The sequence below is a fragment of the Urtica dioica genome, chromosome 4, assembly GCF_054948205.1.
Source record: "Urtica dioica subsp. dioica isolate 48M chromosome 4, U.dioica_male_clone48M_v1_H2, whole genome shotgun sequence".
NCBI classification, from domain to species: domain Eukaryota; kingdom Viridiplantae; phylum Streptophyta; class Magnoliopsida; order Rosales; family Urticaceae; genus Urtica; species Urtica dioica.
This window is the reverse complement of record NC_142759.1, coordinates 15,835,885-15,856,295: the sequence shown is the minus strand read 5'-3', so window position 1 is coordinate 15,856,295 and position 20,411 is coordinate 15,835,885. Positions and strand designations below refer to the sequence as shown.

General features: G+C 40.0%; 3 protein-coding genes across 4 annotated transcripts; 2 read left to right on the top strand and 1 right to left on the bottom strand.

The window, feature by feature from the left end:
- The first annotated feature begins 493 nt into the window (after window positions 1-493).
- Window positions 494-2,621, top strand: LOC149400815 (auxin-responsive protein IAA27-like). Its single transcript, XM_089611179.1, has 5 exons — window positions 494-1,074; window positions 1,172-1,362; window positions 1,433-1,562; window positions 2,062-2,123; window positions 2,223-2,621. The coding sequence occupies exons 1-5, from the start codon at window positions 737-739 to the stop codon at window positions 2,258-2,260; spliced, it is 759 nt and encodes a 252-aa protein (XP_089467305.1). The 5' UTR covers window positions 494-736; the 3' UTR covers window positions 2,261-2,621.
- Window positions 2,622-2,764: 143 nt separating this feature from the next.
- LOC149400814 (S-adenosyl-L-methionine-dependent methyltransferases superfamily protein) lies at window positions 2,765-6,894 on the top strand. 2 transcript variants are annotated; one of them, XM_089611181.1, is made up of 9 exons: window positions 2,765-3,311; window positions 5,407-5,463; window positions 5,593-5,690; window positions 5,794-5,863; window positions 5,947-5,995; window positions 6,076-6,164; window positions 6,237-6,284; window positions 6,383-6,442; window positions 6,556-6,894. In XM_089611181.1, exons 2-9 carry the CDS (start codon window positions 5,452-5,454, stop codon window positions 6,646-6,648), a joined length of 519 nt encoding a protein of 172 aa, XP_089467307.1. In that variant the 5' UTR covers window positions 2,765-3,311; window positions 5,407-5,451; the 3' UTR covers window positions 6,649-6,894. The 2 variants fall into 2 exon arrangements, with proteins under 2 accessions (XP_089467307.1, XP_089467306.1); XM_089611180.1 differs by lacking the exon at window positions 2,765-3,311 and adding an exon at window positions 4,994-5,311.
- Window positions 6,895-6,989: 95 nt separating this feature from the next.
- Window positions 6,990-11,591, bottom strand: EMB2726 (elongation factor Ts family protein). The gene is made up of 4 exons (XM_089611178.1): window positions 11,474-11,591; window positions 9,113-11,207; window positions 8,095-8,797; window positions 6,990-7,816 (listed from the first exon to the last, which is right to left on the bottom strand). Exons 2-4 carry the CDS (start codon window positions 11,133-11,135, stop codon window positions 7,183-7,185), a joined length of 3,360 nt encoding a protein of 1,119 aa, XP_089467304.1. The 5' UTR covers window positions 11,136-11,207; window positions 11,474-11,591; the 3' UTR covers window positions 6,990-7,182.
- Between the last annotated feature and the right edge of the window lie 8,820 nt (window positions 11,592-20,411).

Here is a 20,411-nt window from a genome sequence, read left to right as displayed (position 1 = left end):
GGGAAAGTTTCCCTGGTATTTTCCGTGACCTGTCGGAGAGGTTGCCCACATAAAAACAATAAAAGAAAAATGTTTCTGAAATAATAATAAATTCGAATAAAGCGGATTAACAAATAAGAGCAAGTGCAACAATAATAAACATAATCCTCAAAAGAAGCACAAGTATACAATAAAATACGATAGAAAAATACCTCCAAATACTTCCATTTTTGCTCTTTACAAGCAACTTTCAGTATTATATTCTCCCTCTTTATATTAAAATAAAACTTTTTTTAGCTCTATAAAATTCCGCAGAAAGTTAGTCTACTCGCTCAAACAACTTTATATTTTTTTATACATATTTATTTGTATATCTTGCAATTTTTGTTTTAAACAACAGGTCTTGTAAATTTAGACACTTCAAGGAAAAAAAAAATACACAAATACTTCAATATCACCATTGAAAAATTAACAAAAATTTGCAAAAATAGTGGGCCAATTTACACTATTAACTCCATTTTCACGCACACTCACTCATACGCATATATCAAAAGTGAAGAGGGTATTAGCATAGCAGCACAAATAAAAAAGAACCCAGAAAAAAAAATAATAATAACCAAAGCAAAAGGAAAGGAAAAGAAAAAGAAAACCCAAAAACAACTTTCTTCTTCTCCATCACCACAACACAACACAACACAAGCCAGAGCAAAACCAAACCATCTTGTTTCTGTGTGTATAACACATATCCTCCATTTTGATGTCCATGATTTTAGAGCATGATTACATAGGGCTGTCAGAGACCATGGAGAGCAACAAAAACGGGTCTCTGAACCTCAAGGCGACGGAGCTGAGGCTGGGATTGCCTGGGTGCGAGTCTCCGGAGAGGGACGGTGGAGTCGCGGCCGCCAAGTCCAGCCTCTCCGTCAAGAGAGGCTTCTCCGACGCCATCAGCGAGAAGTGGGTTTTCTCCCACGGATCCAACGGCGGCGATGAGTCCGACCCCACCAATCAAACGGCTCTCAGAGATGCGGTCCCACCAGAGTCTCCCAAGCCTGCGCTGCATGGGAAGAAAACCTCCGCTCCTCCGGCATCAAAGTAATCTCCTCTTATTTATTTATTTCTTTCAAAAATAGTAGAATCGTCGCATCAAATAATTAGGCACGTTTATAAGAAGGTGGTGATGAGTATACAGGGCACAAGTTGTGGGGTGGCCGCCGATAAGGGCGTCGAGGAAGAACATGATGTCATCGCCGGAAAAGTGCGTTTACGTGAAGGTGAGTATGGACGGAGCTCCGTATCTCCGCAAAGTCGACCTCAACACCTACGAAGCCTACTCCGACCTCTCCGCGGCCCTTGAAAAGATGTTCACTTGCTTCACCATCGGTATCAAATATGATTCATCGTCTCAGTGATCTTCACGGACTGTGTATTCAAAGGTTTTTTTTTTTATTAGGTCAATGCGGGTCCAACGTCTCGGGGCTGAGCAAGAGCACTTTGATGGACTTGCTTCATGGCTCTGAATTTGTGCTCACCTATGAAGACAAAGATGGTGATTGGATGCTTGTTGGTGATGTTCCTTGGAAGTAAGTTTTTTTTTTTTTTTTTTTTTTTTTATAATTATTTTAGGCTTTATGATGAGCAAGTTGATGAGGATGAATGGAATTGAATGACCCAAATATAAACAATTTTGAGCCCAAAAATATAAATTATTTGTTGGTTCAACTGAATTTTTCTTAAGATCTTCACTACTGTTATAGCTGTGTTACCGGTCTTGTTTGTGTATGCTACATAACAAAAAAAAAAAAAAAAAAAAAAGGAAAATGGAACATATGCTATGAAATTTTATCAATTATTTTTTTTTGGTGTAAAAATAAATAACGGTAGCACTTTTGTGAAAAAGTTATTTTACTCTTTTTTTTCATGACAGATGAAATGACGGTTTGATAAATTTTGTTGTAGCATGATTGACTTGATGTGAATATTCCTCTCCTGTGAAAATGCTGTTATAACAGTAATTTTAAAAGCAAAAATTGAAACACCATACTGTTCCATATCTTTTTTTTTACTGTTTGCTTTCTGAAGGATGTTTACCGAGTCTTGCAAGAGGCTGAGGATTATGAAGAGTTCAGACGCTATTGGTCTCGGTACGTAATTCCTTTAAATTGTCGCTATAAATAAATAAAACAATAAAGCTTTATATACAAAGAATTTCTAATTGTTATTTTTAATTAATTTTCTTACAGCCCCAAGGGCCATGGAAAAGTGCAAAAACCGTAACTAGTTTGTGAGAACTACATGATCTGTGTGATATGGACCGAAACGAAGTAAAAATCTTCAAATGGGTCTTCAAAATCAGGCGTTCATGTTTCCATTATTCGTGTATGTTCTAGTGATATATACTATAATATAATGTGTAAGAGAAGAAAAAAAAATCTAGTAGGCGAGTTATGTAACTTTGAACTGTTTTTTTTTTTTCTTTTTCTTTTTCTTTCCTTCCCAAGATGTTGTGAATTTGATCACTCTCTTGCTCTGTACTATGTACTATTGTTTCTGTATGCTTTGAAACATACGTGATGAATATCTATATCTATATATGTATGTGTAAATGATTTGTTTGCCTTAATGGAGCGTGTTTAAGAGTTTGCGAGTTCTTGTTTGGTGGCCTTTAATCAAAAGTGCTTTTCTAAAGCAAAACAAAATTGACAATTCGGAAATCAATTGCAAATCAAAACAAACAGTGTCTACCAAATAGCAGGGTCTCACAGAACTGTACCCAAAAAGAAAAAAAAAAAGAAAAAAGAAACTCGGTGTTATATATTGTTTTTATTATTATTATTTGGAGGTATTGTCGAAGTTTGAGGATAAGGGTATAAATGTTGAGTGGATGGATGGACATTGCACTGGAAATGGACAAGTTACATGGTTTGTGATTGTGAGGGGTATTGTTGTCATTTAAATGTTTTTGGTGTTTTCCTACTTTTCCATATTTCAATTTCGCTAGTTGAGAAGATTGGATATGAGATGGGTTGGGTTGGTGTTAGGAGACATGTCTAAGCTGATGCCGATTGATGGCTTTGTAAGTATTTCGTCCAAATGCATGTAACCATGTGGCCCAACATGTCTTTTTTTGGTGGAATGCATTATTATACTACACTTATATTTTTTTGTTTTTGTTTTTTTATTTTTTATTTTTGGTTTATCATTTACTTCAGGATTTGGCCTCAATTCTTTAGTGCGTTTGGCTTTCAGCTCTTGCTCAGTTGGCAAGAGTAACGTGATTCTATATAGAGGGCTTCAGCGCTTTGCAACCGGAGATTTCGGGGCAGTTTGAGGTCTGGTTTCTAAAATCTTTATCGTAAACGTTTTCTTTCGGAGGGCGTTATGATAAGAGAAAATGAATTTTCTTGAACGTGTTTTTTTTTCATCATATTTGGGTTCATGCCATGCCGAAAGATTTACATTGTGTAGAGTGGTTGATTTGAGTTTAAAGGTTCGGTTAAATCGGTTGAACGTCTAGGCGTTTTAGACAATTAAAGGTTAACCGAAAAAATGGTCAAAAGTTTAACCGGTTGACTGTGAATTATTATTATTTTTTTTTAATAATTGATCCTAATTATCTATTGTAAGCTTGTAGTAAGTGTGTCATAAATTGCAACAAGTGGTACGTTGTTACAATATTTACCATTCTTTTGACTGGTTATCACCGCGAATTGTGAGATCTGGCTACAAAACTACATGATCTGTATGATAGCCAAATCTCACAATATCTAATTCGTAGTGTATTTTATGCAAGTGTTATTTTGAAGTGATCTGCATCATGATATTTATCTTCACCGATCAATTAGTTGCTATCTAATCCAAAACCTTAGCAATGACATCATACCTAAGACTTGGCTTTATAAAATAAATATTCTACTCATATGAGTCTTTTCACACAATGTGAATTTTCGAAAAGTGTGTGAGCAAAACTTGTCATAAACATCATAACGAAATAAACGATATATAATTTTCAATGTATGCACATGCATATAAAAATAGGTTTATAAATGTTTAAATTGTAAAGAGCGGGCGCGCGAGTTGTAGAAAACGTTGATAAGTGTATTTTATGTACACTTTTCTTCTATTTTCGAGCTCGAATTGTAGATTTTTCTCAGGTGTTTTTGATGGTTTCTCCGAATTTTCATTGTAATTTGCAAATTTTTAGTCTAAATATCAGTTTCAGGACTTCAATCGAGGTATTTCATAACATTTTGAAACTATTGGAAGTTGAAATGAGTCAAACACGAGTTTTTAGCATTAAAAAAGACAAATCTAGGTCCAGTTTTCAAGGATAATGCGACTTTCTATGAGCCGCAAACTCATATACCAACGCGCTGAGTAAACAACATGCGCGCCACGTAGAAACAATTTTCTATATTTCACGTATTTGTAGCGTTTTAGACCGTTCTTATTAGTTTTTCCTATATATTTACTTTATTGCAATTTAGACTTTTATTGAACACCATTTTCATTTAATACGTAGTATTATTGCTTTCAATTATCATTTTAATGTTTTTTATTATTGTTTTCTTATTTTGTAGGGTACGATGTAGCCGAAATCGATATGGTTAGAAATTTCACTAGGATTAGAAAATTACATGTTTGTTTTAAATATTATTGTGTGGTTGTTTGAATTCTCGTTTGTGTGTAATTATTGTAATAAAATTAGATGCCAAAATGATAATAGTCCATCAATCGTATAGATTTGTTAGACATTTGAGAGCTAGCGAATATTTAATTCATGAAAATTTTATTTCCTTTTCTAGTTTGTGATATCTAAGAGCCCCACCAACTGTTAATTTTCTCTTTCGCATGAAGTCAATTTTGAAGAAAAATATTGCCCATTGACATGTCGATAGAGTTTAGGAGAGAGGCAGAAACTATATTTAATAAAATTATAATACAGGTTATTATCTTTGTTAGAAAAAAATACCCATTCCCAATATTAACGTACAAAAAAAAAAAAAGAAAAAAAAAAAGAAGAAGAAGAAGAAGAAGAAGAAGAAGAAGAAGAGAAGTTAATAATGATAAAAGTTTCGTTGGACAAATGATTTTATCGTCGTATGAGTGAATTAGGGTTGATTAAAAAAACAAAAGAAAACGACAAGGCGTTTTATTTTTTCTTCCTCTAAACAAATGAACATCCTTGAGTCTCAAACTCTCATCAGTGTTTGTTCGTTTGGGATTTCATTCCATTCCAATTAGCGATTAACGGAACAAAATAGAAGATAAAATGAAGCTTAAGCAGTTGGAAGGCCTCGTTGGTGAACTTCAACAGTTCACCAATCCCAAAGTCTCCCTCTCTCTCTCTCTCTCTCTCTCTCTCTCTCTCAAAATTGACGATTCTGGTTAATTCACTCTCTGTGTGTTTGTGTTGTGTTATTGCAGTTTGAGCTGGAACAGTACCCAACTGGGCCCCACATCGCTTCTCGGATGCTATTCACTGTACCTCCTCTTCGCTTATTATTGTTCTTCAGTGGCTTCTAATTGACTTGGATACCACTTCTCATTGAAATCATAAAGTCTGGTTCTTTTCTAATAAACTGTGATATGATTGTGTTGGAAATTGAACAGGCAGAGAATTCATTTGGTGACGTGGCAGACAAGGTAGTCGCCGATTTCGGTTGCGGTTGTGGCACTCTGGGTGCCGCGGCCGCCATTTTGGGCGCAGAGTGAGTCAAGTAATCGAATTTTCATTTATTTATTTATTTATAAATTTATTTGTTCATGTAAAGTGTTTTTCTTTTGGTCTTGATTCGGTGTTTGGCTGCGCAGACAAGTCATTGGCATCGATATTGATCCACAGGCTCTTGAAATCGCGTTCGCAAACGCAGAGGAACTCGAGGTGAATTCAAATCTCGAGTTTTTCATTGTTTATTTGATATAATGCATTGCTTGATGAGAGAGTTTGGTTTCTTGAATGTACAGCTGGAAATAGATTATGTTCAGTGCGACATCGCGAACTTGAGACTGAGAGGTATTGATCAATTTCCTTCTCTCTACTTGAGACTTAAATTCGACGGCTCAAAGGACTAACACCGCAATGTTATATTGTAGAGAAATCTGTGGACACTGTTATAATGAATCCTCCGTTTGGGACTCGGAAAAAGGGCGTGGACATGGATTTCCTTGCCATGGCTTTGAAGGTAGATATGGGAGGTGGTCTATGACGTGTATTTATCTATGTCTGTTTACTCGATTATGTACGACTTTTGCAGATTGCTTCTCAAGCTGTTTATTCGCTGCACAAGACCTCAACGAGAGATGTGAGTCCTATGTGTTTGGGTGGTATTTGCTTGAGTTATGGTTTATTGTGTAAAGAGATTTTGAGAAGATCTGATAAGATTCTTATGAATATGTAAAGCATGTGAGAAGGGCGGCCGTGAGGGACTTCAATGCTAGCAGTGCCGAGGTTTTGTGTGAGGTAATCTTAAAAAAAAAAAAAGCTTTCTTTCTTGGCCTCGTCATCACATGTTCTTCTTCGGAGGATCGTTGAGTAATGCGTTGGTCTGTTTTTTTTTTCTTTCTGTTTATCAGCTCCGGTTCGATGTTCCACAGCTCTATAAATTTCACAAGAAAAAGTCGGTGGACGTCGCTGTTGACCTCTGGCGATTTGTGCCCAACGCTTAATCAAGCCACGAGATTGAGATTAAGGATTTCGCTTGAACTCTTTACCGTTTCGTTGTACAAAAAAAATTTATGTGCTCTACCGTTTGTGTTAGCGAGTGAGTTCACTGAACTCGATTCGATTATGAAGCTGTCAGGGTGACCATGAAGACTCCCATATGGTTGTAGAATCAACATTTATGCAAAAATCTGCTTCCAGAGAAATTTTTGCTGAAACGAAGACTATATATAAATATATTATGAAATTTAGTTCGTGTGTATTTTTCATCCAACAACGTTCTCATTCAACAAAATAGCATGAAACTTGACAAATGAACTTTTTAGTACAAGAAATAAAGGTGCACATGTGATACATAAAATACAATTATACCAAAAAAAATGCCTCTACACAAAGAAATGTGTTTATATGTTTTGATACAAGAAAAGAATAAATGGAAAGATGCGCTTTCAAGTTTCAACAAAATGTCTACCCACAAAATGTAGACATGTATACATGTTTCTTGTCTCTCTTCCTCTCAATACAAAAATAATTTAGTCTCATAATGAGGTGGTATCTTGGTCGTCAAGTTTCTCCCCGAGAGTGAAGCGGACGAACCTCCTGACGCGAATATTCTCGCCGAGAGCGGCGACGGTGTGCCTGACGAGGTCCTTGACCAAGAGAGAGTCGTCCTTGATGAAGGGCTGGTCGAGAAGAGAGAGGTCGGCGAGCCTCTTCCCCACCCGGCCCTCCACGATCCTCTCCCTTATGCTCTCCGGCTTCGACTGCAAGTCCTCTCTCTGCATCTCCAGCTCCTTCTCCCTCGCCGCCACCTCAGCCCCGATCTCCTCCACGGAGACGAACCTCACCTGCGGGCACGCCGCCACCTGCATCGCCAGGTCGTCAACGAGCTCCTTGAACCTCTCGCTGCGGCCCACAAAGTCCGTCTCGCAGTTGACTTCGATCAGCACTCCGATGCGCGAGTCGTGGATGTACGACCCGATCCGACCCTCCGCAGCGATCCGGCTCGACTTCTTGTCCGCCGACGCCAGCCCTTTCTTTCGCAGGTACTCTTGGGCTTTCTCCACATCTCCGCCCGACTCCGATAGGGCTTTTTTGCAGTCCATCATCCCCGCCCCCGACTCGTCCCTCAGCTGCTTCACCAGCGCTGCCGACACAGCCACCGTCGCAGCCCTGAAAATCCGAGGTTTGTTTAATTTATGTTAATTAAACATTGTCTCTACTTATGGGCATGAATTATTCGGGCAAAATTGTCGTTAATAAAATCAGTGGTTAAGTAACTATGAGTGACCAAACGTTGGCTATTATGCAAGCTTAAGGTTTTCATTTCGCTATTTGACTATAGAACTCGGGTATGTAGTTGATATTTTCCCAACCACAATATATATATATATATATATATATATATATATATATATATATATATATATATATATATAAAAGGTCCTTACTTTTCGACGGGTTCCTTGGGCTCGGCCTGTGGTTTGGGCACCGGCGGTTTCGCAGCCGTTTGAGCGGCGACTTCGGCGGCGAAATCCTGAGTCTTCTTCTCCAAGCCCTCGCCGAGGTTGAAGCGGACGAACCTCCTGACCTTGATGTTCTCTCCGACGGTGGCGATGGTCTGCTTCACGAAGTCGTTGACGACGACCTTGTCGTTCTTGATGTACGGCTGCTCGAGAAGCGCCAGCTCGTTGAGCCTCTTCTTGATGCGACCGTCGACGATCCTCTCCCTCATCTGCTCCGGCTTCGACGCCAGGTCCTCCTTCTGCATCTCGATCTCCCGCTCCTTCCTCACCGTGTCCTCCGGTACGTCCTCGGCCGAGAGGTACCGGACCTGAGGGCACGCCGCCACCTGCATCGCCACGTCATCGACGAGCTCCCGGAAGATGTCTCCGCGGGAGACGAAGTCGGTCTCGCAGTTGACCTCCACGAGGACTCCGATGCGAGAGTCGTGGATGTACGACCCGACCCGACCCTCCGCGGTGGCTCGGCTCGCCTTCTTCTCCGCTCCGGCCAGCCCTTTCTTCCTCAGATACTCCTGCGCTCTCGCCACGTCACCGCCGCTCTCCAAGAGGGCGTTCTTGCAGTCCATCATCCCGGCCCCGCTCTCTTCGCGCAGCTGCTTCACCAGCGCCGCCGATATCGATATCGCCGCTGTTATATAAGAAACGCATGAATTTCGGGTCTCTCATTTGTCGTCGTCACTTTTTTAACTCTTTTATTAATTGAAAAATATGATAATAAATCAATCGGTAGAATACATTAAATCAACCTGGGAGTGTTAGCCGATCTGATACATAATACATGTTCCTATGCCTCTATAAAAAGAAAAATACATGTTCCTACCCCCAGAAGAGTTAAAAAGTGATGACGCCTCGTAATATAATTGGAGGGACATAGAAGGAAATACAAAAACAAAAAAAAGATCCGGATTCGAACTAGTTCATGAAAGCCATTTTCAGTTACCACCTTTAGCAGGCTGGGAAGGAGGATTGCCGGCGCTTTCCGTTGTTGCAGAAGATGGGGCTTGGGTCTCTACCAGGGGCTCGTCTTTTACAATTGCTTCTTCGGGTTGCTCTACAGTGACCTCATCGGTGCTCGAGGCTTCAGAGCTCGCCTCAGCTTCTGGGACATCCTCTTCCAGGGTACTAGCAACTTTTTCGGCGACGGGCTCCTCGGGAACGGTCTCGCTCACGACCTCGCTCTCGGATTCCTTCGGCGCCTCTTCTAGAGAGCTAGCTTCTGTTTCGACTTTTTCGCCAACGGGCTCCTCGGGAATGTCAGGCATGGCCTCGCTAACGACGTTGTTCTCGGATTCCTTCGGCGCCTCTTCTAGAGAGCTAGCTTCGGTTTCGACTTTTTCGCCAACGGGCTCCTCGGGAACGTCAGGCACGGCCTTGCTAACGACGTCATTCTCGGATTCCTTTGGTGCCTCTTCTAGGGAACTAGCTTCGGTTTCGACTTTTTCGCCAACGGGCTCCTCGGGAACGTCAGGCACGGCCTCGCTCACAACCTCGTTCTCGAATTCCTTTGGTGCCTCTTCTAGGGAACTAGCTTCGGTTTCAACTTTTTCGCCAACGGGCTCCTCGGGAACGTCAGGCACGGCCTCGCTAACTACCTCGTTCTCGGATTCCTTCGGCGCCTCTTCTAGAGAGCTAGCTTCAGCTTCAACTTTTTCGCCAACGGGCTCCTCGGGAATGTCAGGCACGGCCTCGCTAACGACCTCGTTCTCGGATTCCTTTGGTGCCTCTTCTAGGGAACTCGCTTCGGTTTCGACTTTTTCGCCAACGGGCTCCTCGGGAACGTCAGGCACAGCGTCGCTAACTACCTCGTTCTCGGATTCTTTCGGTGCCTCTTCTACGGAACTAGCTTCAGTTTCAACTTTTTCGCCAACAGGCTCCTCGGGAACATTGGATTCTTTCAGGACCACGGTCTCGGTCTCTGTCTCCACTTTCTTCTCCCTCTGGTCGAGAAAGGCCGCGATGTCCTTATTCTTACGGAAGGCGAGCAAAAAGGGATTCGTAGCGGTGTGCAAAACCCCTTGGCTCACTTGAACGTTGGTCTTCGGAATATCCTCCTCCTTCTTCATCGTCAGAGTCAATCGTCCTTTAGCGATCTTCAAAACCCGGACTTTGACCTCTTGGCCGACCTCGAGCGTGGTCTCGCCCATCATCGTCCCGTACCCGTCGTCGAGCTCCTCCGAGACCGGCAAAAACCCTTCCTCGCCCTCCGGAAGACTCACGAAAGCCCCAGCCCGGATCATGTTCTTCACCGTCCCGTCCAAGTCTTGCCCTTTCGAGAACTTCGAAACCTTCCTCGGGTCGCCGCTCCTCGGCTTCGAGTCGCCCTTCCTCCCGGGCCCGCCGCCGCCCGAAGACTCCATCCGAGGCTGCTGTTCCTTGCCGGAATCCTCGCCGGAGAGCATGGAGAGAGAGATTCTCCCGCTCTCGGCGACGGGCTCGATCAGCCGTACCTTCACTTCTTGCCCCACGGAGACTACGCTCCCGACTTCCTTAACGAACCCCTCGCTCAGCTGCGAGACGTGGACGAGCCCATCCTTGAACGCCCCGAAGTCCACGAACGCCCCGAACGGCTGAACCGACACCACTTTCCCGTCGAACCACGCGCCGACGACGAGGTCCTCGTTCTTCACCGGAGGAAACTCGCTCTTCTTCGGACGAGGGCGCTTCGACTGAACCTTCGCCGGAGCCGGGGTTTCGGGCTCCGCGGAGACTTCTTCTCCTCCGGCGACCGGGGTTTCGGGTTCTTCCACGGCCACATCGGTCCCTGTGGCCGACGCTGAACAAACCCTCGACCGGCTATGCAGTAGAAGCAACGGGAAAGAAGCGGAGCGAGGCAATAGAATGCACGGCATGTTCACGGAGATCTTCTTGGACAAGCTGAACCGCGTAGAGGAACAAGTCTTCCTCGTGAAGACTGTCCCGGGTATGAGCGAGACATTGCTGATAGAGTACGGAATCACGGGTGTCATGTTGAGTCAAAACTACACCAAAAGCTTTTGCCACTACTAATACTACTACCACTTCATCAGTCGCTTTTATGCCTGATAAAAAAAATTGCATAGAAAAAAAAAAAGGCATAAGGAATTTTGACCGAACCAGGAACCAAGTTCGAACAATTTGAAAAGAAATCATCAATCTTTCATCATCTCTAAACAGACAGAAGTTTTTGCCGCCCAAATGTTTCCCAGGAAGAGCAACGTAAAAATCAACGTCATAATCGATGATATAGTTTCAAAGAAGAGATACCAAAAAAAAAAAAAAAAAAAAACACAGAGCAGTTGGAAAGAAAGCAGAAATGTTGTGTTACCTTGCTTGTGCAATGAAAGCTGAGGAGGTTCACTGAAAGCTGGGTGGCGATAGTGTTTGAGTGTCTTGAAATTTCATCCGCAGTGAAAGCAGAGGGAAATGAAAGGTGGGATTTTATATATTATCCTTATCTTTGTGCCACTCCTAATTTAGTGTCTGTGGTCATCGTTGTCCTTTTCGCCCAAAATATTTGGGCCCAACGTTATGGCTTAATTAGGCCCAAAGGCGTCACTGGAAATCGCTTCATAGAAACAATTCTCTTCTCATAATGTAATGGGAAATGGCCCTAAGTAATAGTGATTTGGAAAGTTTTGACCAAAATGTTGTGGTCCATGTTTTTGGACAATTATACTACCAATATGAGGAGAGATAAATCTTTGTTACCCTCTTTGCCCTTTAATTTTTAATTCTGTTCATTTTAATCCAAAACTTGCTCATAAAGCCAAAAAAGCTCTCACCTCTCATAGCTCTCTCTCTCTCTCTCTCCTCTGTTTTTCTCTCTCGTTCATTTTGACATACAAAAAAAGCTTACCTTTTTATGTTGGTCGTCCTCGCTCACCACCGACGAGCTCGAGCGCGTGAGCACATGAGGATGAACCTTGTTGAGATTCAGCACATGGCTTTGTTTCTAAATCACGACGCTGTACATGTTCATGGCCGCGATCCGGTGGTGAGGCAAAAAAATCATCTCAACTGCAAACCCTAAATTATCGCTCTCTAAATCATCTAGTTCAGGTATGTGTTGTTCTGGGTTTGTTGGTGCTATTACCCGCCGTCTATGTGTTGTTTGTTGATGGGTTTATTTGTGTGTTGTTCTTCGTGTTTTTGGACATTTGAGTTTTTTTTCGCGTTCTTGAATTGTAGATATACATGTCTACAATCTCTGAAATTGTAGACTGTCCCCGTCATACGTTGTTATTGTAATTGTAGATATACATGTCTACAATTCTTGTAATTGTAGACATATAGGTGTAGACCTATTACAATTCTTGTAATAAGTCTACAACAGCTGAAGGTGTAGACCTATATGTCTACAATTACAAGAATTGTAGACATGTATATCTACAATTGGTGTAATTGTAGATATACATATATACAAATAGTCTCATTGTAGATATTATAAGTCTACAGTTACTACAACTCTAGACGTCGATATCTACAATTGTTGTTAACTGTAGACTTATAAGTCTACAATTTATGACAGTTTTTATTACAATTATACATATCAATCTAAAGTTATTCTGATTTTTTAATTTTCTTATTCAGGTATGAGAGTGAACATATTTGTTGTATAAATGAGAGACAAGCCTCCGACATACAGATCACGTGTCGGCGGTAGACCGAAGAAGAGACGTATACATTCTCAAGGGGAAGAGCCTATTCTTAGGAAGTGTTCGCGATGTGGAGAAGTTGGTCACAACCGGACTACATGCAACAGTCCAGTTCCTTTGTCCGAGAGGAATGGATGAATTATTATAGTTGTATGTGTTTTTGGAACTAATTTCAGTTATTATAGTTTAATGACTAATTATATGTCTTTTTGAAACTTGGAGTGTATTTCAATAATGGATGAATGACTAATTATAGTCAATGATTCGGGAGAAGCTGACGAGCTTAAGGTTCGTTATCGGGATTCTCTGGGAGTCGGTTCAGGGGTTCGAGAATTTAACGAGTCTTAAATAAATCAAAGAATAATCCGAAAAATCATACAAACTGAGAATTCTGAATTAATTAACCAAAATTTAAATTCTCGAACATTCTTAAATAAATAATTAATAATCCCTGAATACAATCTCAAATCCAAAAATTAAAAATCGAGTCTAACGCTATAAAGCGATAAACGACTCACGAGTGAGATCGAGCTTTAAAATCTTTTTCTGAATTCACTACTCTTCGGGTTCGACGCGCTCAGTTTCCGCCAATTTTCGCTCGCTTTGACTTGATCTGCGACTGAGCTATGAAATTCAGAAATGAACATCGAGTCAATTTCTAAATTACTTAACTCGTCATGAAACCACATTTCAATCTCAGAATTAACTAACAGAAACCCGAGCCCGAACGAAATATCAAATCTCAAATTTCAGAATTCCTGAGGCTCAGATTTTCTATCACAAGACACTAAACAACAACAACAACAACAACACATTTCAGAATTCCCAGCCCAAAGAACCACACGACCAAAACGTAAAACACGGCCAAAAACAAGCAAACCAAGCACACAGCCAACCTTAGCTCACGGCCAAAAACACACAAGCAAACCAAGCTCACGGCCAAGACCCAATCCAAAACAACACTCATCCAAAACCAAGAACAAACCCATAACCAGAAGAATCATCACCGAAAGCAATTCAAATCTTCAACTAAAATCATCAAAACACGTTCACATCCAAAATCCCCAAATCAAAACCTAACCCTAATCAACATGGATTCCAATCTGAAGAAATCTCCTCACCTCTCTATGTTCCTGAAATCCGGCCTCCTCCACAAGCTCTCTCTCCCTCCCGGCGTTTCTCCTAGCTCGCGGCGGTGCACACTTCACGGTGGTCGAGCGCTCGAGGAGATTCGGTGGTCGCGCGCCTGGGCTCGTTCCTTGGCAGCGATCCACGCGAGAGAGCTAAGCAAGGAGAAGATGATCGGAGTGGTCGAGGTGCACGTCCAAGCTGGGCCTCGGCGGCAGCGGCGTTCTCCCTTCTCTCGGCCGGCGCGCGCGCGGTGGAGGATCGGTGGCTATGAGTCGCGCGATGGAGGAGACTCGGTGGTGGCGCGCGGGAATAGGAAAGGAAGAAGGAAGGCGAGGAAAGGTGGCGGTGATGATTTTGGGTGGCTGGCCGGGAAGAGAGCTTGGATGATGTGGTCTGGGATTTTTTTTTTCCTTGCTCTGTTTGCTCTCCAATGTCGCGCGGGTGAGGAGAGAAGAAGAAGAAGATAACGTGAAGAATGAAGAAGAAGGGCAAATATGTACTTGCTCACTTAAGCAACTACTAAAAATGTCTAAAACAAGAAACTCTATATTTTGGTCCAAATCATTGAATTGAGTAGTAGATCCGGCCATTTCCCTAATGTAATAGTAGTAAACAGCAAAGTAAATAGCCCATTTTTAAATTGATCAATTTGTAAAATTAGTGTAATAATGGGGAAATAACGGTAAAAAAATGCTCAATGTTTAGACAAAACACTATATAATACTCATTCTTTTTTTCTTTGGCAAAAATACCACATGTTACTATTTAGTAACGTCGTAATTACTTTCATTGTTAAGTTCAAATAGAAATTTTAACGGCGAAAGTATTTACGCGTAACTAAATTTGTAACATGAGGTATTTTGTCCAAGAAAAAAATGAGTATATAATTATCGGTTAGAGCAAATTTTGAGTATTTTTGCCGGCATTTCCTCTGATATAATTACAATGTACAATAATCAGGTTTCAAAATAATTTTGTCCCGAGGATTAATTTATTTAAAAGTAATAAATTGTTTTTGGTAATCGTCAAAATATTTAATTTTGGTGTCAAATTTTTTTTTGGACGATGTAACTTTGGCAATTTTGTTGAAAATTTGAAATTTTTGCCTATTTTACTAATTAATTGATTTTAAATGATTATTTTGTATAATTTTCCAAGTAAAATACTGTAAAAGTAAGTATTCATAAAATATTTTAAAATGATTTGTCACAATATCCGGTGTATTGTTGCAGAGTCTTGATACAAATGTTTCGATTGAAGTAATGCCACTATAGTTATGAGTTTGAAATTGAGATTTGATTTATGTAATGCAGTTCGGAGCTATTGTTATAGATAGGAAAAAAAAGCTTAGGAAACACATTCAATTGACTGATAATACCCGAATTGAAAGTGATAAAATGAGTTTATACGTTTATAGGATTTATATAGACCCATGGATCCATACATCTTGATCGGAAAAGAATCAATAGAAAAGGTCAATTCCGAGTCTTTCTTTTTCTTCGGAATTGATCGATATATTTATCGAAACAAACGAAAGACGAATCTTATGGAATAAGTTTGGATCCTATTCATAGGGATTCCTTAAAAATTCCAAAAAGAGAAAGTTCGAAACAATTGGGATTTTTTGGAGATTGGATGCAATTACTAATTCATGATCTCGCATGTACAGAATGAAAACTTCATTCTCAATTCTATAAGAATATTTATGAATTGTCCAGGCGGTAATGATAGTATCTTGTACCTGAACCGGTGGCTCACTTTTTCTAAGTAATGGGGAAGAGGACCGAAGCATGTCACTGAAAAACTCTACTGAGACAAAGATGGGCTGTCAAGAACGTAGATGAGGTAGGATGGGCAGTTGGTCAAATCTAGTATGGATCGTACATGGACGGTAGTTGGAGTCGACGGCTCTCCTAGGGTTCCCTCATTTGGGATCCCTGTTCTATCGCCTCATGTCATTTCTTGTTATTCTTGTATTATATTAATACGGTACTCGTTAACTCTTTTTTTTCTTTTCATGATAGAGTTCTTATGTGTTTCCACGCCCTATGGCCGCATTTGCCCTATTGATACGTCCGAAGGAATCAATGTTGGACTTATAGGATCCTTAGCAATTCATGCGAGGATCGGTCATTGGGGGGCTCTACGAAGCCCCTTTTATGAAGGCGTAGAGGAACTACACCAATCCATCCCGAACTTGGTGGTTAAACTCTACTGTGGTGACGATACTGTAGGGGAGGTCCTGCGGAAAAATAGCTCGACGCCAGGATGATAAAATGCTTAACACCTCTCATCCTTAATTACTTTATTTTTTTAGTGGTAAAAAGAACGTTGGGTACTTTAGATTTATCGAGTACCCCTTTTTTTCTCAAAATTATCCTTGTCTTTGTTTATGTCTGGGGTTGGAACAAATTACTATAATTCATCCTCGCCTATTAATAAGTCGATATTTTTCACAAATTTTGCGGACAGAGGCCCGTATTTTCATATTTGTCGTTTCTTAATTTAATATTGTCTGAATTTCTTTGAAGAAAATAAATTCCTTGAAATAGAGAAAAACCTCTTAATCACTCTCATCATTGTTTCAGAGTCAATAAATTATAGGATCTCTAGTTGAGGCATAAAGACCAATTTGGAGAATTTCCGGAACCAGTATTCAATTAGTTCGAACTTTTTTAGTCTTGAGCTGGGACCAAGGCAGCCCAATAAATTCTTCGATTTCTTCCGGAAGCAGATGATTATTCATCTCAATCGATCATCAGCAACACTACTTAATTTCTAATTCAATATAACAGGCAAATTCTCTCCCCACAAAGTACATAACTTATTCGAGACTTTAATCTTAATAAGTAATTTAATCTTCTGTTTTTTTAATCAAAACACTAATTTATAAACGATTTCTCTTTCTCTAAGGAAACTATTGGAGCAAGACTTATGTTATTTAGGAAAATATTCACTTAAGTTATTTAGGTTTTGATTTATTGTCCACTGTGCCATGGTGGTTTTATGTCCCGAAGAAGTTTTAGAATTCTTTTGGGTTAAGAGGTTGAATTCTTAGTTGGAATTTTAGCGGTGCAGACACTCGGACGTCTTTCTCACTTATGTTCAAATACTCTCATGTATCTTACACTCTATCACCAAAGACTCTCATTTTTTTTTTACTTTGGTCATTTAAAAATCCTTATACTCAATAAAAAAAATATGTATCCCCAAAGTTTGTATATGGTGTTTTTTGGCTATATTTGATTATAAGTATCGGTTGAGGTAAGAATTCACCTTAAACAATTTCGGTCTTACGGATGAAAGATCAATTTAGTTATAACATTGTTCTTCAAAATTCTGGCGATATGCTCCAATATATTACAACTAAGCTATATAAACAATTTGGAAACTATAAATAATAGCATTGGGCTTTTTATGCATTATTAAATGAACGATTACATAAATACATGAGCAATAAGCAAAGACAAGAAGATTGGTGAGCTCAAATTAAATAGTAAATGCGTATATATGAGGTAAGTCAATTTTTTGGGTTGAACATATCTATTTATAGTCTTCAAGGAGATCAGCAAGCCCTGCGAGGACACTCTCTTAGCGACACTATTTTGTTGTTGTGTGTCGGTACAATAAGTTTGATAGAAAGTACCATCGGAAGCAAGCAAATTAGAGAAATGACTAGATGTATATTCAACACCCAAGTCACAACGAAAACATTTAATGACATCATTATGTTGAGTTTTAAAAAAACACGAAACATATGATAAGTACCAAGAAAATCGGAAAGATGTTTCATAAGATAAACCCAACAAAATCGAGTAGAATCATCAATAAAGGAGACATAGTACCGAGACCCACCATTTGTAGGAATAGATGAAGGTCCCTAAACATTAGAATGTACTAAGTTAAAAGGCACTTGAGAAACAGAGACACTTTTAGGAGAAGATAAAGTTGAAAATTTTGCTAACTTGCAACCACAACAATCCGAAATATCACGAGTCTGCAAATTTTCTAATGCTCTTGTGGATCCTAAGGACTTTAAACGAGAACCAAAAACATGTCCAAGACGAGAGTGCCATAAATAAAAACTAGAAGATGAAAGACTTAGACAAAAGAAGACAAGTCAATACTAGAAGCTGCAACATCACGAACTCTCAGGTCTTCTATGATGTAAAGTCCCCTTTGCCAATGGCCTGTCCCAATCAGCTTCTCGGAATGATGATCATGCACATAACAACCAGGACGAGAAAACGAAACTAAGAAATCAAAATCACATAATCAACCAAGTGAGGCAAGATTCAAAGTAAGATTTGGAATATAATAAACATCAGAGAATGAAATTTTAGGGTTACAAATAGATCCGATCCCTACTAATGGCATATGAGTGCCATCAGCAGTCATGAAAAATAGAGAAGAAGCAGGTTTAATTGACAAAAAAATATTTAGAATCGGGTGACATATGATGTGAGGCTCTAGAGTCAAGTAGCCATATGGAGGAAGATTACCTGATGTGGAACTAGATGGCAAACTTATATGGGAGGGGCTTGACATGGCATGTGGCTGTGAGACAATAAACTTCTGAAAATGCTCTGTGAGTGTACCAATCAAGGTACCAGGAGAGCTCTCAAAATCTGGAAGTGGAACAACAATTTCCATGTTCGAGACATAACATGAGGAGGTCTCGGAGCTTGATTGTCAGATTTCCAGGGTGAAGATGCTTGCGTCTTGTTCAACAACTTGGCACATTGTGCCTTCCAATGGCCTTTAGCCTTGCAAAAGTTGCATTCTTTGTAGCCAGGATTGACTTGAGTCTTGTGTTAATTGTAGGGTCGATGACGGAGTGCAAAAATAAAGGGATCATAAAAAGTCAGAATCCCTTTGTTGATCTATCCTCTATCACCACGAGACTTCAAGCACATATCCACGGTCAACAATTCATTAACCACAGAATCAACTGAGGGAAGAGGAGTGCGATGCAGAATTGTCCCATGAAAACCTTCAAACTCATCTCAAAGAGCCATCATAAATTAAATGTGGCGTTGCTCCTCATGTCGAGCAATGTAAGATGGAAATGTAATTCTGCCGTCTCTGTCAAAGCAAGCTTATCTCAAAGGTTAGATATAGCAGTGTAAAACTCTTGAACACTCATTCTCTTTTGTTGAAGAGCCCGAATGTCGATCTCCAATTGATATTTCTTTGCAAACTTAAACTATCTGTATAGCCTTTCCAAATGCCCCAAAACCTCCTTACTCGTCTCGTATTTTGCCAATTTAACACCGATCGATTGCTGAACTGAGTTGTTGACCCAAGTAATAATTTGGAATTAGAAGCATCCCAAATATCCAATTGTTCAGCAAAGCCCTCGTCCTTCTCATTCGTCGTCTTTGTGGAGGTTCTAGAAACATAGCCCCATATATGTTTCCCTTTCAAGAAATTTCGCATGACATAACTCCAATACGAATAATTATGCCCAGTCAATTTCACAGTAATAGACTTAAGTAAATAATCTTTAACACCAGCGATATCAAAGAATCAAAGCAAACACCAACAACCAGATCTCCAAATTCATAAACGATTCCAAATTCGACAAAGAGAGCAAATCAGAGTACATACCACGGTGAGGATCAATTCGGTGCAAAAATCCCCCAAAACGATGTAAAACCCCCCAAAATCGGAGCTCGACCATCAAAAGTTCTAATTTTAGCGCAACCAATTCGAAGGTGACAAGATTTTCGCTTTGATACCATGTGAAAATTGCAAAGAGAAGAAGGATAAGAATTTGAGATAGGAATAGAGCTAAAAAGAGGATAGGGTTCCATAATGTAAAAAGTAATCATGAAAAGATACAAGAGAGAAAATAAATAGACAAATATAAATAATACTCTAAGACTAAAATACCCCTAATATAAATATATTATTCTAATACATACATCTCTCCTTGTATCTCTCTAATAATCTAATCTTATTTCCAATCTACAATTCACCCAAATAAAAAAGTTATGAATCCATCTCAGCTTTAAGTGAATTCAATTTATTTCCGTCATCGACCGAGGAAGATGAAGAAATTCAAGACTCTGACGGCGACGTAACCCCTGAGCATAAAAAATTTGGAGACAAGAATCGACGGCGATAGCAACATCGATATTCGCGAGGCCTTCCGATTCGATTTCATCGGTGTTGGTGAGAAGAACAACGCATTCGATTCTCGAGCAGCAAAGACAACGGCGATTTAATTCCATGGTGTTGGTTGTAAGCATAAATTTAAACGATCCTAATTAGCCAAGATCTTAGAACTAGATGTTTTTCACATATCATTAAAAGATTGAGGAAAACCTACCTCGATCCATGACGAGAGCGACGATGGTGACGGAATCATCGGAGTTGGTTTCTCCCTCTTGACCCCAAGTAGCTTTCTTGTGATGGCTCAGAAAAACTGCATACTGGGTTGAGAGATGACTAATCCCTAGGGTTAGCTTTATA